The 27,670-nt window shown below is 39.7% G+C and overlaps 1 protein-coding gene across 3 annotated transcripts; it reads left to right on the top strand.

Annotated features, from left to right (window-relative positions):
* The first annotated feature begins 4,599 nt into the window (after positions 1–4,599).
* On the top strand, positions 4,600–26,007 carry LOC110260364 (pancreatic alpha-amylase-like). Of its 3 annotated transcripts, XM_085023841.1 has the most exons (12): positions 4,600–4,679; positions 6,869–7,019; positions 17,026–17,239; positions 17,602–17,748; positions 18,595–18,792; positions 19,407–19,637; positions 21,062–21,195; positions 21,950–22,072; positions 22,165–22,264; positions 24,039–24,157; positions 24,263–24,388; positions 25,787–26,007. In XM_085023841.1, exons 3-12 carry the CDS (start codon positions 17,072–17,074, stop codon positions 25,974–25,976), a joined length of 1,536 nt encoding a protein of 511 aa, XP_084879967.1. In that variant the 5' UTR covers positions 4,600–4,679; positions 6,869–7,019; positions 17,026–17,071; the 3' UTR covers positions 25,977–26,007. The 3 variants fall into 3 exon arrangements, with proteins under 3 accessions (XP_084879967.1, XP_084879965.1, XP_084879966.1); XM_085023839.1 differs by lacking the exon at positions 6,869–7,019; XM_085023840.1 differs by lacking the exons at positions 4,600–4,679; positions 6,869–7,019 and adding an exon at positions 4,755–5,013.
* Positions 26,008–27,670: the final 1,663 nt, after the last annotated feature.

The raw sequence follows: 27,670 nt of genomic DNA, 5'->3' as shown, positions 1-27,670 counted from the left end.
TTTAACTTTATACTAGCATTAAGTGGTTAACACACCACTCTAATATAGAGTAACAATTTTCTATTTGCGATTGTCTATTTTTAACCTTTACCAGGGTATTGTGTCCTTTCCCATGTTTTTATGTTGTTAATTAGCTTCTTTGCTTTTCTACTAGAGGAACTTTTTTGGCACCCTTGCAAGTCATGTCTAACGGTGGTGAACTGCTTCAGGTTTTGTTTGTATGGGAAAGCCTTTATTTCTCCCATATATATGAAGGATAACTTAGCTGGATAAAGCATTCTCAGCTGGCAATTTTTAAGCTTTTATCACTTTGAATATGTCATTTCATGCTCTCCTGTTCTGTAAAGCTTTTGATGAGAAATCTACTGATAACCTAGTAGAGTTTCTTTGTAGATAACTTTCTTTTTTTCCTTGGACAATTTTAGTTTTCTTTCTTTACCATTAAATTTGTGACGGTTTCATTACAATGTGTCTTGGAAATGATCTTATTTTTTGCATTGTGATAGTAGGAAATTCTATAAGCTTGGTGGACTTGTATGTCCAATTTGTTCCCCAGGTTTAAAGTTCCCTCAGCTATTATTTTTTAAATAAATTCCTTGCCCCCTTTTCCTCCTCATCTCCAGCTAATATAACATTTACTCTTATATTTGCTTTTCTGTTCACATTCTTAAGGTTCATAGGGTTTTTTCATTTAAGAAAATATATTTGTTTTCTACCCTTTTCTAACTGAATCCTTTCTGAATTCCTATCCCCGCAATCACTTAGTCTTTCTTCTACCTCATAGCCTCATATCCAATGAGTTCTTCATTTCATTCCCTGTTTTCCTCAGTTCCAGAATTTCTGTTTGGTTTCTACAAAAAAAAAATCATTTTCTTTGGTAGAGAATCTCTTATGGCCATTAATTTTATTCCTGAGTTCATTGGCCAGCCTTTCTGAGTTTTCTTGTCACTTCCTGCATTTCTAATAATAGCTACTTTGAATTCTTTGTCAGATCTCAATATTCTGTACCTTTGAATTCAGTTGCTAGAGGATTATTTTCTTTTTTGATACCCTATTTCTTTGGTTTTTCTTGTGTTTGGGAATATGTGCCTCTGCTTTTGCATTTGAAATAGCACATGCTTTTCTTCAATAAGTATTTGTTTATTTTTGCTGGTGCAGCTCAAGCCTGACAATTAGAAAATATTCTTTTGTTTTCCCAAAGGTGGCGCTATATCTCGATTTTTGAGAGTCTGTAGAAACTGGTTCTTGGGGTTGTTCTTGGGCACGTGTGAAAAAAAGCTTGCTTCAGAGTCCAGGGAGGGAGTGGGCTTAGCAAGGGAGACTTTTGGGGGGTACCATAGCCTGGTAGGGAGATCCTAGAGTCGGGAACCCCAGAGCCCTGAAGCAGAGAGCAGGGAACATGTTCCTTCAGTGCCCTTTGATACTCTTGTCTGCCCACTTTCTTTTCCTTCTCATCCCCCCAGTCAAGGAGGTCCCTCCTCAGAACTCCAGATACTGCTGGAGAGAAATGAGACCTTCTAGATATAGCTCATGTGTACCTGGGCAGTCTTTCCCTCACCACTTTTGTTCTCTCCTCTTGTTACAGACAGGCAGCTACCTCTGCTGCCACGGTGGGGAAGGAGGTTGCCTTAGCAAATTCCTCCCTCCCTCCTCTGCCCCCAGACTTCTCTGTGTCCTGCTCCAGTGACATGCTGGCTTCTCCCACAAGGCTGCCTGCACCTCCACAAATTTCCTTATCGCGTATGTGTGTCCACTCAGTTGTGTGCTCTGCTGGTTCCCCTTCTCCCATTTGGAGCAAGTGGGAGAGGGCAGACTCATCCACTCCCGTTGTTCTGCAACCCCTGCTGGGGTCCTGTCCACCTGTTTTGAATGCACAAGTGGGTAGCAATCTCCTAGAGGATCTGGTATAAAATGAAGAGGACTTTTGTTTGGTTATAGATGTCTATTTAGTTGTAAGTCAAAGGGGGAGGAAGAAAAGAACAATTCATACCACCCTGTTGCTGATGTCATGGCAGTTTGGTTGCATTTTAGACTGGTCTGATGGAAATGCTGGCTTATCTTGTTCTTAGGCCTTGTTTTCTGTATCAGTAACCTAAGATGAGATTTTTAGGTAAGTGGTTTCAAGTGATCATTACAAGGGACACTGACAATGTATTAGTGATAGATTTTTTTTTATAAATCTAAATTCCATAACTTTATATTAAAATGTTTTTACACTTTTTTGGAAATTTTATTTTCTACTTCAAGTCTGGAAACCATTGGACTAGTTTATTCCAATCGGATCTCTCCGTCTTAGCCCTCTGATCTTCTGGTTTATTGTTCCCTTGACCTCCTATATCGTAAGACAAAGACAGTGTCATAAAAGACTGCTTTGTGAATCAGAGCGCGTAAGGAAACTTATTGGTTGTATCAGTGGAGATAGAATAGGTTATGCTGCAGTGAAAAAGAGCTAAAAAGTTTCATTGCCTTACAGTAGCCAAGTTTACTTCTCATGTTCCTCTCTGACCAAAAAGCATACTTTTCATTAGTCATTTTACAATCTGTCCCATAAACATCATATTGATACATGTTTTACAATCAGAGAAGCCCCAAGTAAAACATTACTTCTGCTTGCATTTCCTTGCCAAAGCAAATCACATGGGCACTCCTGAATTCAAAAAGACAGAGGCGTATATTTCACCTGCAGGGAGAAGAACCAAATCTTTATAAACAATAATATATTCTGTGGGTGCGTATGAGATGAGGAGTAAAAACTAACAACAAAACGAATTTCATTTAGAGTGCAAATTAGAAAAACAGGAAATTTGAGAACAACCCTTACAATTTCTTCAGTCTTCTGCACATACTAATATTAGCTACAGAGGCATTTTCTGATTCCAAAGTATCCTCACATACAATGTTTTATTTTATTTTTTTATAACAACCCAGTGAGGGAGATAAAAAAGACAGAATAGTAGCTATGAGCTCACTCTAGAATTAGATTGCTTCGTTTTGAATTTCAGCCCCAACATTTACTAAAATATGTTGATGGGCATGAAGAGTTTCCTTATCTGAAGACTGAGTATAATCATCATTCCGTTCTGCATTTATATATGTGTGAGGAATCAAAGTGATACTACGTGGAAATGGCATATAGTAACACCCAATGCATAGAGTTAATTACTGTTAATTATTTTTGTATTTTTATCATATTCATCAGCACTATTGCTCTTACCATTTTCTAAATGAGGACCTAAATGCAATCTCTAGACTTCATGTTTTCTCTGAGGTTCACATAGTAGACGGCAAAACTTGGATTTAAAATTAAATTTTTGGCTTAGAGACTGTTTCCACTCCAGTCATACTTATTTAATTTGACATCATCATATTCTGTGTCTTTAAGGTTATTTTAGCAAAGAGCTTTTTTCTTATAGATTGATATTGATGGTTCAGGGGAAAAAGACTAGTTGAGGCTGGGATGTTGCCAGAGGCCAGCTCTGGCGGCCAGGGAGTATACATCCCGATTGGAGAGGGACAAGGTGTCGGCGAATGTACAATTGTACAATTACGGAGACAGCCTCTTTGTCCCTTCTTTCAGGGCGCTGGACTGCTCAAAATTTTATTGGCAACAGTGGTTGATTATATAGACAGTTTTTTGCTGCAGATTACATCACAGTGTTAAAAGTACATTGGTTAACTATTACATGGTATAGCAGCTATGCATCGTGTTTTAAGATCTTTGTTTTAACTAAACTTAGTGGGTACAATTTAGGGGCAGTTAGGTACAATACATCATGTTTTAAGATCTCTGTCTTAACTAAACTTAGTGAGTACAATTTAGGGGCAATTAGGTACAATACATCGTGTGGAAAGGAGGAGACAGTACAAATCATCCCATGACCAGCCAGTCTTTACAATCTGAAGAGTTCACAGACACAAGAATTTGGCATTCACAAACCTTGTTTGTAGACTGGTGCTTATTCAAAGCGTTATGGCAGGGAGACAGTGTAAGTAAATATAAGCCAACTTAACTAAACTAGCTATCACTTAAAAGCTTTTAAAATCAAAGACAAAACTCACAGCTAGGTTTTTTGGATAATATATGGCTAACTTCTATGGGTCTCATAAAATCCTGACTCTAAAGTTTACTACATAACTAGTTAATAGATAAACACTATGTTTTAACTAAGTTGGATTAAAATAGGGGAAAATCCTTCAGGATGAAATTCTTACTATATTACTGTTGTAACTTTGTTAAATCACAAATCACCACAGGAAGATAAGAATGGGAAATAAGAATAATCAGTAAATAATCAGGAAAGACTGAGGAAAACTGAATAGCAGGTGAATAACAGAAAAGACTAAGTTATCCATGGGACAAGCCCCACGCAGCAACACAAAATGGGAATTTATCCTGGGAAATTTAGTTTTCCACCTATGTCAGCAGGCGAGCCTTATTGTCTTCTGGGGCCTGTCCTCGGAATTGTGCCCTACAGGCCGGCATCCCCTTGTTTAGGAACCTGCCCTCAGAATGGTACCATTCAGACAGGCCGCTTTTCCTGATTAGGAGACTGCCCTCGGAACTGCACCGTTCAGGCGAGCTCCCTTCCTCGGCTTCTTGTATCTTCTCGGCTCCCCGCACTGAGAGAGGCTACTGAGAACGAAAGAAGAAGAAAAAGAGAAAGCGAGCAACTGAAAAGGTACAGTGTAATTTGAAGAAGTGGCAGGGCAGCAAACTGAGCTAGAAGAGGGAAGTCGGTGATTTGCTAGGAAGCAGGAGTGATAATGGCCAATCTGGTGCTGTTGTGGTGTTTAGATTAGACTCTGTATGGATTAGGTTTGGAGAATTAAAGCAGGGCCATAACAACACCTATTGAAATGAAAATTATTCTAGGAAATCTCTAAAGATCTAAGGTCAGCATTTGTCCTAATTGAAGACAAAGCAAAATCAGAGCTGTGTGGTTCTGCTTTTTTAATAAATGAAAACACTGAGCTCTGGGTCTGGGAGATTGCTGACTTAGGGAAGTTGATGTGGTAAGTTATTTAAAGGTATTTTTGAATGTCATATAGCTCCCCCCTCTCTTTGTGTCTTGAAATAAGTGTTTTCTGACGTATGCTTTGCTATTGTTCAACTGTTGGCAGTTTATTTTAGGCTTGTTGACAACTCAGGTTTCAATTTCCAGCAGCGCAAAACGTATTATTTGTATTTGCAATGCATCTGGACTTTGGCTCAAAGTATTTATGTGTCATAAATCTGGTATGCAAACTTGATTATCTTTGCTTTTGCTTCTCTAATCTTCACATGTGACTTGTGAAGCTGAGCTTGAGTTTATTTTCCTTTTTGTTTCCTTTTTTTCAGGGATGACAGGATACTGTTTTGAGAATTTTGTACGTAATTCAGTATCAAATTTAGAAGATAAATTATGGCGTTTTTTGGTACAAGAAACTACTAACTCGACCAAGTACTATAGTAATAACACTACCTCAACCTCTAGAACCTTGAAAACTGGCAAAATGGGAAGAAAGAAAAAAAAAACACTTGGAGATAAATATGTGATAAAATATCGAGTGTAACCGTGACATTGAAAGTATTTCCATTAAAATATTTTATGATGTTATTTGCTATGAAGATATTTAAGAGGTATCCGGGCTAGTAGCTATAAATGGTGAGGGAGGATAACTTGTCTCTTCTTGGTTGGCTTTAATTTATTTACATGTTAGAAGATATTTGTATCTGCCCAATCACATCTGAGATGTGAAGTCACTTTGGATAGAGGATATGAGCTTTGAAAATAGGTAACTACTATATCTATAAGTAGAAAGGAAGCTATAGAATTATACAAGTTTGTTGCCTACTTCTGTTTTTTTCTAACATTTTAGTAGATCTTCTTTATTTTATTTATGTCACCGTTTTGGTGCACTTTAATCAGGCTTGAAGCTAAGTCACTAAATTTATGGCATTCAGTATGTTAAGAGAAATCATGAATTTATCTTAGAGCCTATCCCCTGTAGTGCCACTTATATTGGGCACAGTGAATAAAATAACAAAAGCCTCTTATATAATACTGATTGAGCAAAAAACACTTGAGAATATCAGTAACTAACAAACTTTTTGATAGCTCCGAGTTAACAAAAAATTTTTCGTTCTTCACATTGCAGGTGTTTTGCTAAAACTTCAAATAGAAGCACTCCCTCAGGAGTATTGCTTTGGTGCTGAGATATTATCAAATATCCTATTTAATTTTTTTTGGAATTCCCAAGACATCTCATTTTGCACATTATAGTAACCACTAGATATTTGAATTTTTAAAAAAAGTTTCTTTTATGGAAATCCAGGAACTATGTGGTGTGAGCAACAGAGTAGTGATGCAAGTATCATTAACTGTGAATAGCTTTTCTGAGGAGAACCATTGTAGGAAAACTGTAATGGGAAGTAGACATAACAGTTATTTCAAGTTCTTATTTTTTTGTTTTGTTTGTGATGCCAAAGATGTCAGAATGTGCTTGCAGATTTTACTTCACACCTCTAAATACACTTTAGATGTGGATCCTTGGTTGATCCTTGGGTAGGAGCTTAGATGATTAGATATCTCCATCTATGCTGGGATGCTAATAAAATTTGCCAGATATTGTCCGAAAGTGATCCTTTAACACAATTTTAAAACACTTTGTGGAAAACACTTGTTATTTAAAGAACAGTTCAGAGGTAACTGATGAGGCAATGCTGAGAAGCTACTTCACACTAACATGTACTTTGCCAAAAGCGCTGAAGATTTTCTAAAAAGAGAGCGAGAGAGCAAGCAAGGAAGAAAGCAAAAGAAAAGAAAATGTGGGAAAAAATTGAAGGTGGAAAACATGGCTGGTTCCTTCTCATTTTCATATCCCGTAGGTTCCTCTGGGGGATATTGAAAATACTCCCGAGATAGAGAAAGTGTTACTAGAATTTGGGAAGAGTGGAATGAAAAGACAGAATGTCCAAGTGATGATAAGTGAAAGTGGGAAGAGAACCTGAGTTTGCAGCAGTTTGAATAGCAGCAGAGGTAAAGATAACCATACTTTAATAACACCAGCGTTACAGCAACCAAATGCCTCGAGCTTTTCCTGTGTCTCTGCACTGTGGTAACAGCTCTGCCTGTGTTAATCCATTTACTCTTCATAAGGGCTCTGTGAGGTACACGATCCATGTTTTAGTTCACAGGTGGATTTAGAGATAGTACTTGCCAGGATCCCACAGCTGATAAGTGGCAGGGTCAGGGTGTACCTTAGAGGTTAACTCCTAAGGCCATGTTCTTAACCGTTACAATTTTAACATTTGTAACCATGAGTCAGTGTGAAGTTCCAATGATGCCCCTCTTCTCTAATTCTCAACTCCTTATCACCATCAGTCCAATATCATCCTCTACCTAGTCAGTCTTCTATTGTCTTTCTAATACACATCTACATGCAGCTAGTCTTTTGCCTTCCTTGCAATGTTTCTCTTCCTATTTGTTTGTGAAAAGCTTTTTGGGGAGGGGGGCGGGGAGGGAGGGAATTAAACTCCTCTCCCTGCTTTGAAGGCACCTTTTTATATGCTGCCTCCTACCTGCCCCATCTATTGGCTGCTGGGCTTTGCCCCAAATTGTGATGGTGGATTCAACATCTCTGTGTGTACCTTGTCGACTCCTGAGGGCCCTGCTCTACAGGCCCGATAATTCCACCAAGTGGTTTGGGCCATGCATACTAGTTGCTTATGGATAGCAGCTGTTCTGACTGGCTGCTGTCTGTCCTAAAACAGTTTGTTAAATATTTCGTGTGCCGTTTCTGAAACCATCATTTTCTTGCTGGAAACTGCCAAATCTGTCTGTCGTCTTTTTTCTTGTCTAATGCTTTTTGATATGTCAAGCTCAGTATATCCTGTATTAGCTCCTCCGTTTCCCTAAACCAAGTCTGCCTCTAGATTGCACTGTGAGCGTTGTCACTGTTCCACTCAGTAAACTTTAAATTGCAGCGTTGTTTTTGACCCTTCCTTTTCTCTATTCCCCTACTTCTGTAGAATTAGCTCCGCTACATCTACTGCCTCTCTCCTCTCGGTATCAATTAGTTCTTGCTGAATAGCAGAAATTTATGATGTCTTGCGTTTGTGTAAGTTGACTAGGTGGTTCTTCTGCTGGTTTGCCTCTGGAGTAATCATTCAGCCACAGTCAGCTGGAGGATCAGCTCACATGGTTGGGATGGCTTGGGACAATTAGAGCTCCCCATGTGGCCTTGCATCCCAGTTAGCGTCACAGTTCCCATCGCAGATTTTCAAGAGATCAAGACCCACTGTGCAGATGCTAGTCAGACGTTTATTGTGTCTTATTTGCTGACATTCTTCTGGACCAAACAAGTTATAAACCAATTCCATAGGCTGTGTAGGAAGAGATTCCACAAACATAGGGATGCTGGCAAGTGTCATTCCTAGGGTGGCACTTCTTGTTACCATTTTACCATAGTCTCCTAGTATTAATTGTGATTGCTGGAACTCTCGTTCAGATTTCCTTTTCCCTCCCTTCCTTCCTTCCTTCCTTCCTTCCTTCCTTTCCTCCCTTTCTTCCCTTTCTTCCCTTTTCTTTCTTCTTTCCTTTTTCTTTTTTGGCTGCCCAGAGGCCTATGCAGTTCCTGGGCCAGGACTCATATCCAAGCTGCAGTTGTGAGTTACGCCACAGCTGTGGCAATGCCACATCCTTAACCCACTGTGCCAGGACAGAGATGCTGCTGATCCTCTTGAGCCACAGCGAGTCTCCCTAGTTCCCATTTCCATCACTACTCTGTTTTACTCCCGTACAGGTGTTCCTTTTTTTCTGTCTCCTTTATCTTCATCTTTCAATCCATTTGGTCTACTCCAAAAGCTCTAATCATGTTACCTTCCTGCTGAAAAACAAACAAATGGATAGAAGCCTTCTCTAGCTGGACATAGCTTTCAAAAGAAAGCTTTCTTCTCCCTGACTTTGAGAGACCCCCGGTATAGCTTTCCTACTGTAAGCCCTATGTAAAAGGATGGGTCCTCCCTGTCTAACTAATGTTCTTCGAAGGTGTATTGATTTCCTGCTGTTCTCCTTGCCCAGTGGATGTATTGTTTTCTTAGGTAGAAGCCATATCACCTTATCTCTTTTGGTTAAAATCAAACCCACTCTTCAGGTCACTTTTACCTATTACCATGGATCACCAAGGATTTTCCTGTTAATGAAATACTAAAGCACGTTCCTCATGTCTCTTTTAAGATAGTGATCATATCCTTCATTTTATTATTGTTATTTGTCTTTGTGTGTGGATGCGTCCTTTCTGTGATTTAACATGGGAAAGGTGCCACATCAGGGGTCCAATAGAAATATAATGAAAACCACATAAATATTTCTTTATTATTATTTTAATTTTTTTTATGCTGTACAGCATGGGGACCAAGTTAGTCTTACATGTATACATTTTTTTCCCCACCCTTTGTTCAGTTGCGATGTAAGTATCCATACATAGTTCTCGATGCTCCTCAGCAGGATCTCCTTGTAAATCCATTCCAAGTTGTATCCGAAAAGCCCAAGCTCCCGATCCCTCCCACTTCCTTCCTCTCCCCCCAGGCAGCCACAAGTCTCTTCTCCAAGTCCATGATTTTCTTTTCTGTGGAAATGTTCATTTGTGCTGGATATTAGATTCCAGTTATCATATGGTATTTGTCTTTGTCTTTCTGACTCATTTCACTAGTGCGAGAGTCTCTTTTTCCATCCATGTTGCTGCAAATGGCATTATGTCATTATTTTTTATGGCTGAGTAGTATTCCATTTTGTATATATATCACATCTTCCGAATCCAATCATCTGTCAATGGACATTTGGTTTGTTTCCATGTCCTGGCTATTTTGAATAGTGCTGCTATGAAATTGCAGGTGATTGTGTCTCTTTTAAGTAGAGTTTTGTCCAGATATTTTCCCAAGAGTGGGATTGCTGGGTCATATGGTAGTTCTATGTATAGATTTCTAAGGTATCTTCGAACTGTTCTCCATAGTGGTTGTACCAGTTTACATTCCCACCAGCAGTGTAGGAGGGTTCCCTTTTCTCCACAACCCCTCCAGCACTTGTTATTTGTGGACTTATTAATGATGGCCATTCTAACTGGTGTGAGGCGGTATCTCATGGTAGTTTTGATTTGCATTTCTCTTATAATCAGCGATGTTGAGCATTTTTTCATGTGCTCATTGGCCATCTATATATCTTCCTTGGAGAACAGTCTATTCAGGTCTTTTGCCCATTTTTCCATTAGGTGATTGGCTTTTTTGCTGTTGAGTTGTATAAGTTGCTTATATATTCTAGAGATTAAGCCCTTGTCCATTGCATCGTTTGAAACAATTTTCTCCCATTCTGTAAGTTGTCTTTTCATTTTCTTTTGGGTTTCCTTTGCTGTGCAAAAGCTTTTCAGTTTAATGAGGTCCCATTGATTTATTTTTGCTGTGGGAGACTGACCTGAGAAAATACTGATGAGGTTGATGTCAGAGAGTGTTTTGCCTATGTTCTTTTCTAGGAGTTTGATGGTGTCTTGTCTTACATTTAAGTCTTTCGGCCATTTGGAGTTTATTTTTGTGCATGGTGTGAGGGTGTGTTCTAATTTCATTGCTTTGCATGCAGCTGTCCAGGTTTCCCATCAATGCTTGCTGAACAGACTTTCTTTTTCCCATTTTATGTTCTTGCCTCCCTTGTCAAAGATTAATTGACCGTAGGTGTCTGGGTATATTTCTGGGTTCTCTATTCTGTTCCATTGGTCTGCCTGTCTGTTTTGATACCAGTACCACACTGTTTTGATGACCGTGGCTTTGTAATATTGCTTGAAGTCTGGGAGAGTTATGCCCCCTGCTTGGTTTTTGTTTCTCAGGATTGCTTTGGCGATTCTGGGTCTTTTGTGGTTCCATATAAACGTTTGGATTGTTTGTTCTAGTTCTGTGAAAAATGTCCTGGGTAATTTGATAGGGATTGCATTGAATCTGTAGATTGCGTTGGGTAGCATGGCCATTTTTACAACATTGATTTTTCCATTCCATGAACATGGAATATCTTTCCATTTCTTTACATCTTTTTTGATTTCTTTGATTAAAATTTTATAGTTCTCAGCATATAAGTCCTTTACCTCCTTGGTCAGGTATATTCCGAGGTATTTGATTTTGTGAGGTGCAATTTTAAAAGGTATTATATTTTCATATTCCTTTTCTAGTATTTCATTGTTGGTATACAGAAATGTGACTGATTTCTGAATGTTAATCTTATATCCTGCTACTTTGCTGAATTTATTAATCAGTTCAAGTAGTTTTTGGGTTGAGTCCTTAGGGTTTTCTATGTATAGTGTCATGTTGGCTGCATGCAGTGATAGTTTTATCTCTTCTCTTCCTATTTGGATGCCTTTTATTTCTTTTGTTGGTCTAATTGCTGTGGCTAGGACTTCCAAAACTATGTTGAATAGCAATGGTGAGAGTGGGCATCCCTGTCTTGTTCCAGATTTGAGTGAGAAGGCTTTCAATTTTTCTCCATTGAATATTGCATTTGCTGTGGGTTTGTCATAAATGGCTTTGATTATGTTCGGGAATGTTCCCTCTATACCCACTTTGGCGAGAGTTTTTATCATGAATGGATGTTGGACTTTGTCAAATGCTTTTTCTGCATCTGTGGAGATGATCATGTGGTTTTTGACTTTTGTTCATGTTGTGTGTGACATTGATGGATTTGCATATGTTGAACCATCCTTGTGAACCTGGGATGAACCCTACCTGGTCATGGTGTATGATCTTTTTGATATGTTGTTGGATTCAGTTGGCTAAGATTTTGTTGAGAATTTTTGCATCTATATTCATCAAAGATATTGGCCTATAGTTTTCTTTTTTGGTGGCATCTTTGTCTGGTTTTGGAATTAGGGTGGTGGTGGCGTCATAGAATGTCTTTGGGCGTGTTCCTCCTTCTTCAGCCTTTTGAAAAAGTTTGAGGAGAATGGGCACCAGATCCTCTTTATATGTTTGGTAGAATTCGCCTGTGAAGCCGTCTGGCCCTGGACTTTTATTTGCAGGGAGTGTTTTTATGACCTCTTCAATTTCATTTCTAGCGATTGGTCTGTTCAGTTGGTCTGTTTCTTCTTGATTCGGTTTTGGCAGGCTGTAAGATTTGAGAAAATTGTCCATTTCTTCCAAATTGTCAACTTTGTTGGCATATAGTTGGTCATAGTATTCTCTTGTGGTTTTTTTGTATTTCTGCGGCAATATCCATTGTGATTTCTCCTTTTTCATTTCTAATTTTGTTTATCTGGGTTCTTTGTCTCCTCTTCTTAGTGAGTCTGGCCAGGGGTTTGTCAATTTTGTTTACCTTTTCAAAGAACCAGCTCTTGGTTTTATTAATTTTCTCTATTGTTTTTTGAATCTCTAGTTTATTGATATCCTCTTTGATCTTTATAATTTCCTTCCTTCTGCTGACTTTAGGTCTTTTTTGTTCTTCTTTTTCTAATTCGTTTAGGTGGAGGGTTAAGTTGTCAATTTGGGATCTTTCTTCTTTTTTGAGAAAGGCCTGTATTGCTATAAATTTCCCTCTGAGCACTGCTTTTGCAGCAACCCATAGTTTTTGAGATGTGTCTTCATGATCATTTGTCTCAAGGTATTTTTCAATTTCCTTCTTAATTTCCTCATTGACCCATTGGTTTTTCAGTAGCATGTTGTTTAGTCTCCATGTAGTACATTTTTTCTCATTTATTTTCCTGTGGTTGATTTCTAGTTTCATGCCATTGTGGTCAGAGAAGATGGATGAAATAATTTCTGTGCTCCTAAATTTGTTGAGGTTAGCTTTGTGTCCCAATATGTGGTCGATTCTTGAGAATGTTCCATGCGCACTTGAGAAGAATGTGTATTCTGGTTTTTTTGGATGTAGTGTCCTGAGGATGTGAATTAAGTCTAACTTTTCTATTGTTTCCTTTAGGATCTCTGTTGCTTTATTGGTTTTGTGTCTAGAGGATCTGTCCATTGGTATGAGTGGGGTATTAAAGTCTCCTACTATGATTGTATTCCCATCAATTTCTCCCTTTATGTCTGTTACTATTTGTTGTATGTATCTGGGTGCTCCTGTGTTTGGGGCATATATGTTGATGAGAGTAATATCCTCTTCTTGGATGGACCCCTTAATCATTAAATAGTGTCCTTCTTTGTCTTTCTTTATGTCTTTTATTTTAAAGTCTATTTTGTCTGATATGAGTATTGCTACTCGGGCCTTTTCCAGGCAGCACCCAGCAACCCCGGCCCAGCTAGCAGCTCCCACCCTCCGGGGGTGCTGCAGTCCCATGGAACAGCTACCCCGCCCTGCCAGCCCCCCTGCAAGAGCCCCCACAGCCCAGAAAAGCTAGAACAAGCTTGGCCCAGCCGTGCAAAATCTGCCTCCATTCTGAGGTGGTCCTTCCAATTCCAGCTGCCCTGGGGAAGAGCCCCTTGGGTTCTCAGTGGCCCAGTTAGCTGCTCCCGCCCTCAGAGGGCAGGCAGGCCAGGGCAGGGAAAGCCCGGGCAGTGGTCGGCTTCCCACAAATGGTGAGGCCAGCCCTCCAGGATGGCAGGCAGTCTCAGGTCCAGTGCGTGTGCATGGGGTAGGGGTTGGAGGGGAATGCACTGGGAAGCAGAGCTTTCTGATAACTGGAGGGCAAGTGAGCTCGCTGTGGCATGGGAAGTATGCTGTGGCAGCCCACCCCTCCTCCTCTCCCTTCCCCAACACTGGTGCCTTGTCTCTCCTGCAGATCCAGCTCTTCTCCCAGGTTCCCTCTGAGGTGGCTTTCCATTCCCCAACCCTAAACGTATTGCTCCCTCCACCCGCAACGCTCAGCTTTCTAGACTCCCAGGCAGTCTCTGCCCCGCCAATCTGACAGATCGCTTCCTAGTCCCCCAGAGTGGTCTCTGCCCTGCCAGTCTGACTGACCAGTTCCTAGTCCCCCAGGCAGTCTCTGCACCGCCCACCCTAGCCCGTTTCCGGGACTAATCTCCAGAGCCAAGGTCTCGTGTCCAGCCCCCATCGAAGCCTCTTGGTTTTTGGTGACTGTGCAAGTAGTTTGGATGATCTGTTCAGTTCTCACTCTGCTCTTCAGATCTCAGACTTACTACTGTGCACTTCTCTGCATCTGGAGATTCCTCCCATTTGGTTGATCTTTCCATCGGGTAGGTGACTTTCCAGGGCATAGGATCCCTTTCTCCTCCACAGTTCCCTTTCGGGAGTGCATGTCCAGCCCCGATTCCCTTTCTCTCACTCTCCTCTTTTCTCTTGTTTTGCCCAGTTATGTCATGAGATTCTTGCCGTTGTTGAAGTTTAGGTTCTTCTGCCAGCGACAAATTGCTGTTCTGTGTGAATTGCTTAACCTCACACAGATATGGGTTTTTATTGTGTGTTTGTGGGAGAGGGCGAGCATGTCCCCCTACTCTTCCGCCAAGTTGCCTTCTCCCACATAAATATTATTTAAAAAATTTGTAGCCAGATTAGAATAAACTAAAAAAAAAAAGCCCCTGGAAAATTTAATGTTAATAATAAATTTCATTTCTCACAACAAGTAAACAATGTACAAATTAACTTTTTACATTTCTTCACCATCACTCTTCAAAAACTAGAGTAACTTTGACACACGTAGCACATTTCTGTTCAGAATAATTGTATTAAAACCATTTATTGGTCACATGAACCATCGTGCTGTTTGTTTTTCTAGGAATATTAAATATGAAATCTGCTCTTAATAAGGCTTATCCAGGATGACAGTCATGTAAATCCTTACTTTTTATAACATTAATCCAATATCAATAACATCCCATAGGTTAAAACCTGCCATACAGAGGAGTGCTTAACTCTGGCTGAGAATATCAATATAAGTTTCATAAAGGTATTTTTTCAACTGCATATGAAAGTAGGAGTAGTTACTAGCTATTGAAGGGTGATACAAGAAAGAAGAAAAGCCCTGGAAAGTCATGAAAGAATAAAATTGCTTGTCAAATATGGATAACATTTATTTTTTGCAGGAGATGTATACTGGGGACTCTGCACTTGTGTTCCGCCCCTCTAACAATTTGAAATATTGAACTCCCAACTCCCAATGGTATGGTATTAGGCTGTGGGGTCTTTGGGAACAACTTAGGTCAAAGTGACATCATGAGAGTGGAGGCCCCATGATGGGTTAGTGTCCTTGTACGAAGAGAAGGAGAATCAAGATCTCTGAGCTCCACACTCCGTGAGGATACAAGAAGCTTGCTGTCTGTGAACATGGAATGGGGCTTTCGCAAGACACTGGAGCTGCTGATAGTGTAGTCTTGGGTTTCCCAGCCTCTAGAAATGTGAGAAAGAAATATTTGTGCTAAGCCATCCAGCCTATATGGCATTCTTGTTACAGCAGCTGGAACTGAATGAGAAAAATAGGACACGGAGTATGTTCACGATGTGGGCTGGAGGAGGGACCGAAGGAGAGTGTTGGGATTCACAGAGTGCTCTCGGAACCCCCTCCACAAAGCTAGTACTTCCTCACTTTTCCTCATCTTAGTAAATGGTGTCATCAGATACCTGTTTCTTCAATTTTTCTCTTTCCCCCAGTCTTCGGTGCTAATCTATCGATAAACCGATTGCTTCTCCACCTCTGAGATATATTCTATCAGGGCCCTAGAGCAGCCACTTTCCTCTTTCGTGGACCACTACAAAAGCCTACCTGATCTCTTGGCCCCCAGTCGTGTCCTCCTATAATCCGGTTTTTCACAGCAGAGCAAGAATGGTTTTCTTGGAAAGGAAATCAGAATCTCTTCACTCATCTTCTTTCAGCCTCAAAAGCCCTCTCTTTCCTTATGTTCTACAAGGTTCTACATGATCTGGCCTACCTCTCTGATTTCATCTCATTTTACTCTTCCCTTTGTCACTCACACATGTTTAGCTGCACTGATGTTGAAAGTTTGTTCAGTGTCACTTGAGTATCCCATGGTTGTTCCTACCTTGGGCTTTTGCTATTGCACTTTCCTCTATGGAGACTGCTTTTCCTCTGATCTTCAAATAAGTGGGTCCTTCTACTCCTTCCAGTTCTGGTTGACAATCACTCCCTCTGAAACAGCTTTCCTGACTATTTCCAGTCTAAAATATCCGGATGGGTCAGTCCTTTTCCCTTCTACTGCACCGTGGGTTCATGCTAGTTCTCACTGCTCTCTTTAACTTAGTATCATTGTTGTTATCATTCCTTCCTGCTATATTTTCCTTACCTTCCCCTAGAATGTAGACTGCCTGAGAACAAGAGTCTTGTCTGTCTTGTTTATCCTTGTATCCTGAGTATCATGCCGGCATTTAGCAAAAGCACTCGGCCACTACCTGTTGGATGAATGGATTAGGTTTTTCCCACCTGTACGGTTATGTCTTTACTAGGATTTCTTGTACCTTACGAAGGAAAATAGATGTGGATTCATTAACTTAGTGTTTTAGCACATATAAGGGACTTTTTGCTAGAAGGAGAAAAAAAAAAAAGTCCATTCTTTCCTGCTACAGCCAGTGCATTTTCACATGCGTTAATGTAAGCGTGGGGAAAAAAAAATCTGACTCCTAAAGTCGTGGTCATTTCACTTCCAGATAACTTCCTAAATCTTAGTGGAGAATCTCAAGTATCTAACAACTGGGGTAGGAGGTACCAACCGAACTGAGTTGAATAACATGTGTCTTTTTACAATGGAAACATTGCACGTGTTTACAGACAGTTAGGGCACCATTGTGACTGTGAATTCAGTTGGCTCTAATTCCGCCTCTGTCAGTGAAGGACTTCAGAAATAAGATCTAATCCTACCTAAACAATACATGATTAAGGCCTTTCTGTAGATAACATGCCAGATGTTTCAAAACTTGCTGTTCCCTCAGTAAGGAAAACATTGTCTGAAAAGGTCATTTAGATAGTATTCCTGGGAGATTTTCGGGATGTTCCTCACCTGTTTAGTGTAATTATCAATAGTTATTTTTGGAGTATGCATTCACGGTTTGTGCTCTAAGTATTTATTCATGTCAATATTTGCTTTGTAAAATATGCTTCTTGCAGGATTATAAATACTTGCCGGGAAGACCGTTGACAACCTCAGAGCAAAATGAAGTTGTTTCTGCTGCTTTCAGCCTTTGGGTTCTGCTGGGCCCAGTATGCCCCACAAACCCAGTCTGGACGAACGTCTATTGTCCATCTGTTTGAATGGCGCTGGGTTGACATTGCTCTTGAATGTGAGCGGTATTTGGGCCCCAAAGGATTTGGAGGGGTACAGGTGGGTATGGTTCGCAGTATAAATTGGAGATTTTGCCGTGCCTAGAGTAAAAGGCATTGCGATCTGTGTCTGTGAAGCTGGGACGTTAGTTCACAGGTTAAGCAGGCGAAGTAAAACAGTTTTCTGAAGAAGAAACACACGTGAAATTGTTGGCAACTCACTGTTTTATTTCTAATACCATATTTTTTAAGCAGGACATTTCCGCTGTGATATTGATATTCTTACCTGGTTGTAAAGAACGGTGGCAGCATATACAAAGATTCAGAAAAGAAAAAAATACTGTGTTACTGAATAGTTTCCAGGATGGTCAGCGATACAGAGTGAGCCATAATTGATACTTATTAAGGTTGTTTTATTTGCAGGTCTCCCCCCCCAATGAAAATATAGTAGTCACTAACCCTTCAAGACCTTGGTGGGAGAGATACCAACCAGTGAGTTACAAGTTATGTACCAGATCAGGAAATGAAAATGAATTCAGAGATATGGTGACTAGATGTAACAACGTTGGCGTAAGTGAATTAAAGCTTCCTTTAAAAATCTTGTGTAGAGAACTCATTTCTCTCTCCTGTCTCAATTTCCTCTTGAGAAGAACAGTTTTCCTATACTTTCCAGGTCCACTGCATGCTTTAGCTCTAAACTCAAATGTAATTGTTGTCTTATGTTCGACTTTGGTAAACATTTGAGTATGTGCCCTCTGTCTACTACAGGAGATATAAGTAAGAGTTTAAGGCCATGAACTTACTGATGAAGCAGAATATCAACTTTGACCCCGTATGACTTTTTCTGGGGGACCTTGTTTTGGAGTGAGAAATTGGAATTCTAGTTACAGGTTTTGCTGTTGCCTTAATGTGGCTCGTGTCCCCACCCATAATTTTGGGGTCTTCCTTCCTGTAGGTCCTTTGATGGTAAATAATGCCATAATTATTTTCTCTTTGAGGAGGAGTGTAATGAGCGAGAATATCTACTCTTCCTTCTTCTGACCCTACACAGGTGGTAGAGACTGGCTGCTTATTTCTAAGGACGACCTATGGACATGTCAAAAGTCAATAATCGCTCCGGCCTCAGCTGATTCTTACTGACCACCATAAAAAGGCTGTGCTTTTTTTCGTGGTTATGGTAGTTTGGGGTTCTCTCAGTGTATCCCACACGCAGGTAGTTGGCCAAATGGCTAGAACGCCTGTGGGCCTTCCCAGTGATTTCCTCTCACACTTGACCTTTGCTCTTCTGGGAAGCTAAGGTATAAGATAAGGAAGAGGTATCTTAGAGTGTTGCTAACATGCGGTACACCTTGATCAGGAGTCTTCTAATTTCTGCCTCTTTAGAAGGTAACCTGAAATGGAACCTTTGACTTTCAGGTGCGTATTTATGTGGATGCTGTCATTAATCATATGTGTGGAAGTGGTGCAGCTGCAGGAACGGGCACCACTTGTGGAAGTTATTGCAACCCTGGAAACAGGGAGTTTCCAGCAGTCCCATACTCTGCTTGGGATTTTAACGATGGTAAATGTAAAACTGCAAGTGGAGGAATCGAGAGCTATAATGATCCTTATCAAGTAAGTAAAAAAATTAAAAAAGCAAGAACTATCTGTGCTTCTCAGCAAGTAGCTTATTGCTCTCCATTTAAAAGCTATTAGTCCAGATTCCTTAGGAAAACAGGGTTCCAAGTCTGACTGTTAAAATGAGAACCTGGAGTTCCTCTGTGGCTTAGCATGTTAGTAACCAGACAGAGTGTCCATGAGGATGTGGGTATGATCCCTGGCCTTGCTTCGTGGGGTAAGGGTCTGGCATCGCCCCAGGCTGTGGTATCAGTCACAGCTGCAGCTCTGATTGGACTCCTGGCCTGGGCACTTCCAAAGGCTAGAGATGGGGCCATGAAAAGAAACACAGTGAAATAAAAGGAATTTCAGGGCAATGCTTAAAATAGTGTTTTCCAAATTAAATTTCTCCCAGTGAAAAAGCTCATCCTCTTTACTTCCTACCTTCTCCATTTTCATGCTAGAAAATATGTTCCAGGCATGCGCATATGAGGATGGCAGTCTCCTCAGAGACCAAGGCCTAGAATGCAGTAAAGGAATGTCTGTTAATGAGTAAATGAATGCATAGTCAGGTGAATGCTCAGGGAAAGATGATGTTTTCTGTATGAGTCACTCCATTTTTGCCTCAATAGGTCAGAGATTGTCAACTGGTTGGTCTTCTTGATCTTGCACTGGAAAAAGATTATGTGCGCTCCATGATTGCTGATTATCTAAACAAACTCATTGACATTGGTGTAGCAGGGTTCCGAATTGATGCTTCTAAGCACATGTGGCCTGGAGACATAAAAGCAGTTTTGGATAAACTTCACAACCTAAACACCAACTGGTTCCCTGCCGGAAGTCGACCTTTCATATTCCAGGAGGTACCTCAATGTGTATACGTGCATGGGAAACCCTGTAATGTAATTCGTTAGAAAAGCAGTAGCGGGTTTCACTGAAAGTACCATTTCTGTGTAGATTAGTGGCTACAGCATTTACACAGTAGGGTGTTCTTTAACCCCCTTCGAGTCAGAGGTAGCACATCTAGCTGTATCACAAGGGGTGTTTGATACAAACGCGGAGAATCTCCTTAGCCTGCAGACAGCTTGTGGCATTTATCAGCTGCCCAGAGAGCATTCGAGATGACGGGTGGTAATGCAGTTGTTGTCCTGAGCTAGTCTGTGTGACTCACTCTTGGCTCTAGCACTCTCAGCTGTGTTGGTTTAGGCTAACTAACTTCTCTGGGTAGCAATTTTTTTTTTTCCAAAATTAATCGAAAGGGGTCATGGTAATGTCTTTGAAGGATTAAAGAGTTAATATTTATCAACCACGTAGAAATATCGTCATGCAGATATGAAGTGCTGCTATACGTGTGAGCTACTCTTATCATTGACATGTGAGACTACATGAGGCCAGTATTTCACAGGAGTACAGGTCATTTTGTCCCATCACTTGTACTTTCTTTTTTTTTAATTTTTTTTTATTTTCCCACTGTACAGCAAGGGCGTCAGGTTATCCTTAGATGTATACATTGCAGTATCTAGACATAGTTCTCAATGCTATTCAGCGGGATCTCCTTGTAAATCTGTTCTAGACATGAGTATCTAGACATAGTTCTCAATGCTATTCAGCAGGATCTCCTTGTAAATCTATTCTAGGTTGTGTCTGATAAGCCCAAGCTCCCGATCCCTCCCACTCCCTCCCCCTCCCATCAGGCAACCACAAGTCTCTTCTCCAAGTCCATAATTTTCTTTTCTGAGGAGATGTTCATTTGTGCTGGATATTAGATTCCAGTTATAAGTGATATCATATGGTATTTGTCTTTGTCTTTCTGGCTCATTTACCTCAGTATGAGATTCTCTAGTTCCATCCATGTTGCTGCAAATGGCATGATGTCATCCTTTTTTATGGCTGAGTAGTATTCCATTGTGTATATATACCACATCTTCCGAATCCAGTCATCTGTCGATTGACATTTGGGTTGTTTCCATGTCCTGGCTGTTGTGAATAGTGCTGCAATGAACATGCGGGTGCATGTGTCTCTTTTAAGTAGAGCTTTGTCCGGATAGATGCCCAAGAGTGGGATTGCAGGGTCATATGGAAGTTCTATGTATAGATTTCTAAGGTATCTCCAAACTGTTCTCCATAGAAGCATAGGTGTAGCAAAGAAACAGGAATCTTGCTATAAGGAAAACCGTTAGGGGCATTTGGTGCAACACAGACAGTATAAAGCTATTGTCTGGGTAGTGTTAGTTTACCTTGTTAAAGTTCTTCCTTAACATGAGAGTTTCGTCTCCATTTCTACTAGGTGATTGATTTGGGTGGTGAGGCAATTAAAAGCAGTGAGTACTTTGGAAATGGCCGCGTGACAGAATTTAAATACGGTGCAAAACTGGGCACCGTTGTGCGCAAGTGGAGTGGAGAGAAGATGTCTTACTTGAAGTAAGTGAAATGTGAATTATACTTTGATTTACTTCACACATATTTGTGCCATACCCCAACACGGGTTACCTTCTCAAGGCAGATGTCTTTCACGGATTCATTGACTAATACTGTGGTATAATTCCCCAGACTGCAATTGATTATATTTCTTATTTAGAATGTCAGTCACAAGGAAGTATGTCTAGAAAGCCAAAACGTAGAGATTTGCATCTGTGTATTAGAGGACTCTACTAGCCTTGACCAATATTGGTATATAATCTGTTAGTGCTAGGTTCTTATTCAGAAGATTCTATTAAGGATGAAGTCGCTGTAATGTGGTACTACTGTAGAATTTAGATATATTAAGAAATTAATTTCATATATAAACTCTTTATCTTCTACGAATACAGTATGTAAGCCTTCTTTCATCCCCACTTGTCATTCTGTAGAGTGTGATATCAATGTTCGTTCACCCTTTGGAAATCCACCTCCATCATCATATACCCAAACTATTGGAAACTAATTTTTGTCACACACATCTTCTACCTGTAACATGAATGTACTTGAAGTATTCCTACATATAAACACACCTGGAATGTGTCTGAGGATTACATATCTATGTAATTTATGTTTCAAAGGCCCTACAGAATAATCATTTCATTAGAGAATTTCATTGGAGGGTGCTCTACTGAAGGAACGACATGTTAGGTTACTCTACAACTGTTATGAACGAATGCATTTATTTGAATTTAACGTTCTTTTGTTTGTTTTGTAGGAACTGGGGAGAAGGCTGGGGTTTCATGCCCTCTGATAGAGCCCTTGTCTTTGTTGATAACCATGACAACCAGCGAGGGCATGGAGCAGGGGGAGCATCTATTCTTACATTCTGGGACGCTAGGTAGGAAACACAGTTCCCCGATTTTGAAGCTCCCTTTGAATGACATTAAAATATTGTTTTCTTCTGTGATGATGGTATTCTGTGCCTTTTAGACTGTACAAAGTGGCAGTTGGATTTATGCTCGCCCACCCTTACGGATTCACACGAGTGATGTCAAGCTACCGTTGGGCAAGAAATTTTGTGAATGGACAAGTAAGTTTTGGTGTTGTCCAAAAAATATCTTTTTCTCAAGGAGAAGAGGTTTTACTTGCACATGATGCCGTGACATACACTACGTATTTTGTCAAATATTTAGGGAAGGCCAGCCTGTTGCAGGGCTCTTTTAGCAATACGGTGGATATTAAAAAATAAAAACGACAGGTCTCTATTGACCCAGAGTGGGCCAGCTATTTCCAGATATGGTGAGCCTACTTCCTGCCCCCAAATAACCCACTTGAAAATAAGGATACAGCGAGTAAGATAAGTATGCTTCTCATAAAGACCTACTTCATAGCATTGATATGAGGATGAAAAAGCCACACTTGCCAACCCCTTTAAAAAGTACCTGCCCACAGCACAGGGAGGATAACAAATATTTGTTAAATCCGTTTCTAAAATGTTTTGTACTGGCGTGCAGAGAATTTGCCTAGCCGAATGGAGGTTCAGTAGGGAAAACAGAAGAAGACGGAAAGTGCGTGTCTTAAAAGAAGAGCTGTTTGCAGTCTGTTCTAGGAAGGAGAAAGAGCAGAGAAGTTTTGACAATGTGGCAAAGACATGAATCTGAGCAGTAATTTTAAAAAGGAACTGAGACATAGAGTGTTGAAGTATTTGGAAAGTTAGAGGTAAACTTCCTCTTTAATCGGAAGATTTCACATGCAGCCTCAAGTAGCAACTTCACACCTGAATTAGAAAATCGTCTTCATTGCACCCAAGATAGGTATTTATCTACTTTCTTCTAGATCCCTTTCAAGTTAGGAAGCTCATTCCTTTGTGGAGGACCTCGTTTTGTTTTTAGCGAGCTTTACTATTTGGAAGATGTCCCCTTCTCCTGAGCCTATTTCCTATAATTTTCAGTAACTGGCCCTATTTCTGATGGCAGGAGTCATGGCATAAGTCCATTCTCCCTCTTCCCATAACATTTCCAAGACTTTTTAGGACTTCTGCATGCTAGAAACGTTTGATTTGTCCACTGTTTATGATACGGCATGATTTTAAGACACACTCTGATAACCTTCCTAGGCATAGTCTGTTGTTTATTTAATGATTAAAAGTACCAGTCGGAAGAATACAGTATTGGAGTTCCCTATGCCTGAGAAGTTAAAGATCCAGCATTGTCACTGTGGTGGCTCAGGTTTGATCCCTGGCTAGGAAGTTCCACATGCAGTGGGTGTGGGCTTCAAAAAACTGAAGAAAAAAGAGAACTACATTTAAAAGAGAAACGCACAATATTAAAAGTTTGGTCAGGTGTGTAAAGATTATTGTGGTGTTTTGATTAGTGCACTTACTCAACAAGGAGGAATGAAAGAAAGTAATATTTATTTAGCAGATTTTTTGAAGCATTTTTACATAAATTATTTCAATGTTATAGCAACAAAGCAAAAGCTTCATTTTAAGAAGAGCAAAATCAGGCAGAGAAATGATGAATATTATCTAAGTTTTCTTGGCCAGTTGTCATAGAACCTGCTGTTTCTGACGCAAAAGTCCTTGCCGTTTCCACGAAATTACATTATCTACAAGTGATGTTAAGAAATCATTGCAATTCCTTGGAAAGCAAACGAGAGAGTTAAAAAAAACCAAAACCAATCATACCCTTGTTTGAAATATGGGCCCAGAGGAGGTGAAGTTTGGAAGGAGAAAAGTAAAAATAATGAAGGAGTTGGATTCTAAATGAAGACACCATGAAGACCCCAATAGAACAGATTGAGTTTGGGGAACAGGCTGTGTTAAACATGCCGTCTTTTAAAATGATTTCTTTTTGCCAATCAAGGATGTTAATGATTGGATTGGGCCACCAAATAATAACGGGGTCATTAAGGAAGTTACTATTAATGCAGATACTACCTGTGGCAATGACTGGGTCTGTGAGCATCGATGGCGTCAGATAAGGTAAGACTACTTGTTTAGAGGTATCCTCTAATAATAAACCTTCTGAAGACTTTATCTGAAGCCATGGAATTACTCCTCAACGTTTCCCATGCCATTTTCTCTTAGGAACATGGTTTGGTTCCGTAACGTGGTGGACGGCCAACCTTTTGCAAACTGGTGGGATAACGGAAGCAACCAGGTAGCTTTTGGAAGAGGAAACAGAGGATTCATTGTCTTTAACAATGATGATTGGTAAGTTGATACCCATTTGAAATAATGCTTATGCTTTTATATGTTCTTGGTTTATTGCTGTTTTCTTTCTGCTCACCTAATTTTTTCATAGGTGAAAAAATCTGATTTTTTCAGATTTTTCACCTGAAACATCCTCTAGTCAGTGGATTAAGAAAACATAGTGATGAGAAAAGGGCCCAAAGAAAAAGATAGCTTTATTCTTTTGATCTGCTCCCCATAAGCCCTCTCCTAAGGGCTTTCTGTTCTGAGCAATTACTTTCCGTGCACTTTTGTGTATCATATGCAGATGGATAGGATGCCCGTGTATATGCTTACATATACACACTTCACACAAAATACACAAAGTAGTTAATAGAAAAGTTGCGAAATCCCTGGAAGAATGACTACAGCCTTTGTTGAAATCAAGATAAATTCTGCCTCAGGACCAAAACACTTTTCTCTCTCTCTCTCTCTTTTTTGCCTATTCTGGTCTCTAGTGCTTTTGAGTTTGTCTAGTTCTGTTTTCACTGTCGTATCTCTCTGTGACAAATAATGTTTTTTAAAGTACATGTAAAAAGAATATGTATGTTATATTCAAAGATCGACCTCAGGAGATCTTTTGAGTTTTAGTTCTGAGACTTCTCCTTACTGACTTTTCATTTGTGTTCCCTGCATTCTCTGCTTCAGGTGTATTGATTCCCTCACATAACCTGAAGTCTTCTTTGCAAGCAGTTGATTCCCTCACATACCCAGAAGTCCTCTTTGCAAGCAGTCCAGGGTCTGCCGCCACTCATGCTTAGCTCGTTCTAGCCCAAACTGTATTTTACTGATGAAAACTAAATCAAATTCATCTCTTTCTTGATCAAAGAATCCACGGCTGGTTCTTTAATTTCTATCGTTTGTAGATGAGAAGAGCAAAATCGATTTATGAGAGGCTTTACCTTTGAAAACCATATACTGCTTCAAAGAAATGCAAGCAACTTTTTATCTTCTCTTGAAGAGAATAAATTTTTGAGGAAATAATCAAATTTAAATTCTTGGAAGTAATCGGTATTTTCTTGTGCTCAGATGAGGACACATTTAAGATACTTGCGTTTACCACAAGAAGCACTTTTCTCTAAGAGAGGCGATCCAGTCCAATTTGCAATGATACTCTTCGACCTTAAATTTTTTAAAAATAATGTTCCCTACTGACTGGGAAATTGCTGTGTTTTCTCTAAGAATAGTTTTGGCCCTGAGCAAACGATTTACACCCACTGGAGAGGTCCTTGTGTTATATTTTCTTTGCACGGAGACCCCGACTTCTTAGAGTTCTTAGAGTTCTACGGCTCAGAGTTAAGCTGCTTGTTTTAGAGATGGCCCGTGTTCCTGCTTTTAATTGTGTTGAACTCAAGTTACATCTTAGCTTTTATTTTACAGGCAATTATCTTCAACTTTGCAAACTGGTCTTCCTGGTGGCACATACTGTGATGTTATCTCTGGAGATAAAGTTGGTAACAGTTGTACAGGAATTAAAGTCTATGTTTCCAGTGATGGCACAGCTCAGTTTTCTATTAGTAACTCTGCCGAAGATCCATTTATTGCAATTCATGCTGAATCCAAATTGTAAAATTTGAATTAAATACATCTTCCAAGAGCAATAAGAAGTGTTTGTTTCCTTTCTTTATGTATGCGACATATAACTTCCTACAATTCATTAGTTTTTGGTAAAAGCTATCATCAGCAATAAACTTGGAAAACTCAGAAAAGCATGAAAATGACATATATGATTATAAGATGATCGCAAACAACAGTTTGTCAGGTGGCAGAAGACTCACATTGACCTCTTTGTCAAAAAAGTTTCCACGAACTCAGAGAAGCATGCTGACAAGTATTTTTTTGGCCATGAACACAATCTGCCAAGCTGTGTCTCTCTCATGTGTGCCTGTATTTCTTCCGTAAGGTGTTTCTAACCCTTGGGTAGGGGTAGCAGCTTTTATGATGATTCCCATACAAAGGTATAAGGTCTGGGTGTTTTTCACAATATATAGGCCCTTTCATGGTTTATTAGGTAAAACAATAAAAGACACTAAAATAATGCAATCCGTAATTCTTAATTTTATGGAGCTCACAGGACTCGTCTACTTTACATTATTTTCTCCTTTACTTTCCCTTTCTAATGGCTATAACCTAATGCTATTGCATGGCTCTTTGTTCCGCCTCTTAACCCCGTAATATCGGTGTGTATACTTCACTTTTTTTTTTTTTTTTCCTCATGATACTCTCACTGTTAATTCTCCTTCACCTGGACTTTAAAATGTGGAATTTATGAAGACGCTCGTCTAGGTCTTATCACTCTCAGTTTAGTTTTTCATGTTTGATTAAGAAAATAGAAACCAAAACTTAGAAAATCTCCACTTTTCTGCCTATACATCAATCTGTTTGTCCTATCACCTATCATTTTCTTACTTTTTTTTAACTCCATTCTTACTTTTTTTTTTCTCTCTTTCCCTATACATACTAACTTTTATTTACTCAAGCTGCCCAAGTTTCCTTTATCTCCTCAAGTTCAACTCTAGGAAATTCTGCTTCTTCTAACTTTGAAGGTTCTTTTCTTAATTAACTCCTATTCATCATTCAATCTTAGTTCAAAGGCCACGATGACAAGGACACTTAGGATTAGGTCAAGTCTCCCTGTTATTGCCATGACCTTCAATACTTGCATCTTTAGTGCTCACCATGATACAGTTGGACTCTCTCTATTGCTCTTTTTTGAATCCTTTGTCTCAGGCAGGGTCTGGCACATATTATTTATGAAGTCAAAAATTCTTTGTAAAATAAATTGAGATAATGAAAGAGAAGAAAAGGAAATATGTGTGTATATATATAATTTTTTTTTGAGGGGAAACTTATTTGTAAAGGAAGGCCTAGCAATAGAGACCTTCCTCCCCATTCTCTCTTCAATTCTTCCCCAGTTTAATTAATTTCTGATTACTCTGATATCTCAGGTCATAAATGGAATCTTATTGAAGCATAAAAAGTACAAGCATATCTCAGAGATGTTGCTGATTTAGTTCCAGTTCACCGCAAAAATGTGTAGACATCAATAAAGCAAGTTACATGTTGTGTGTGTGTGTTTTTTTTTTTTTTCAGTGTTCTAGTGCCTCTAAAGGTTAAATTTACAATGCACTGTAGTCTGTTAAGCATGCAATGGCATTATAGCTTTCAAATGTGCATATGTTACTAAAAAGACCTTATTGGGAAAAGAAGCTCTCAGTGAGTCATAATCTTTTTCCAGTAGTGGCGTCAAAGATCAGTGATCAC

Source organism: Sus scrofa, chromosome 4 (genome assembly GCF_054392235.1).
Source record: "Sus scrofa isolate SSC_HxYL_T2T_F1_AM1 chromosome 4, Sscrofa_HxYL_maternal_Yorkshire_Landrace_v2.0, whole genome shotgun sequence".
Taxonomy (NCBI): Eukaryota; Metazoa; Chordata; class Mammalia; order Artiodactyla; family Suidae; genus Sus; species Sus scrofa.
The sequence above is the reverse complement of the archived record's forward strand: the minus strand, read 5'-3'. Positions and strand labels throughout refer to the sequence as shown.

What these genes read in the sequence shown, in the direction of transcription:
- LOC110260364 (XM_085023839.1), top strand. Translation starts at nt 17,072, where the DNA reads ATGAAGTTGTTTCTGCTGCTTTCAGCCTTTGGGTTCTGCTGGGCCCAG. An exon ending in CTTACATTCTGGGACGCTAG is followed by an intron (nt 22,073 to 22,164) that starts GTAGGAAACACA and finishes TGTGCCTTTTAG; the next exon opens with ACTGTACAAAGTGGCAGTTG. An exon ending in GTCTTTAACAATGATGATTG is followed by an intron (nt 24,389 to 25,786) that starts GTAAGTTGATAC and finishes TTTATTTTACAG; the next exon opens with GCAATTATCTTCAACTTTGC.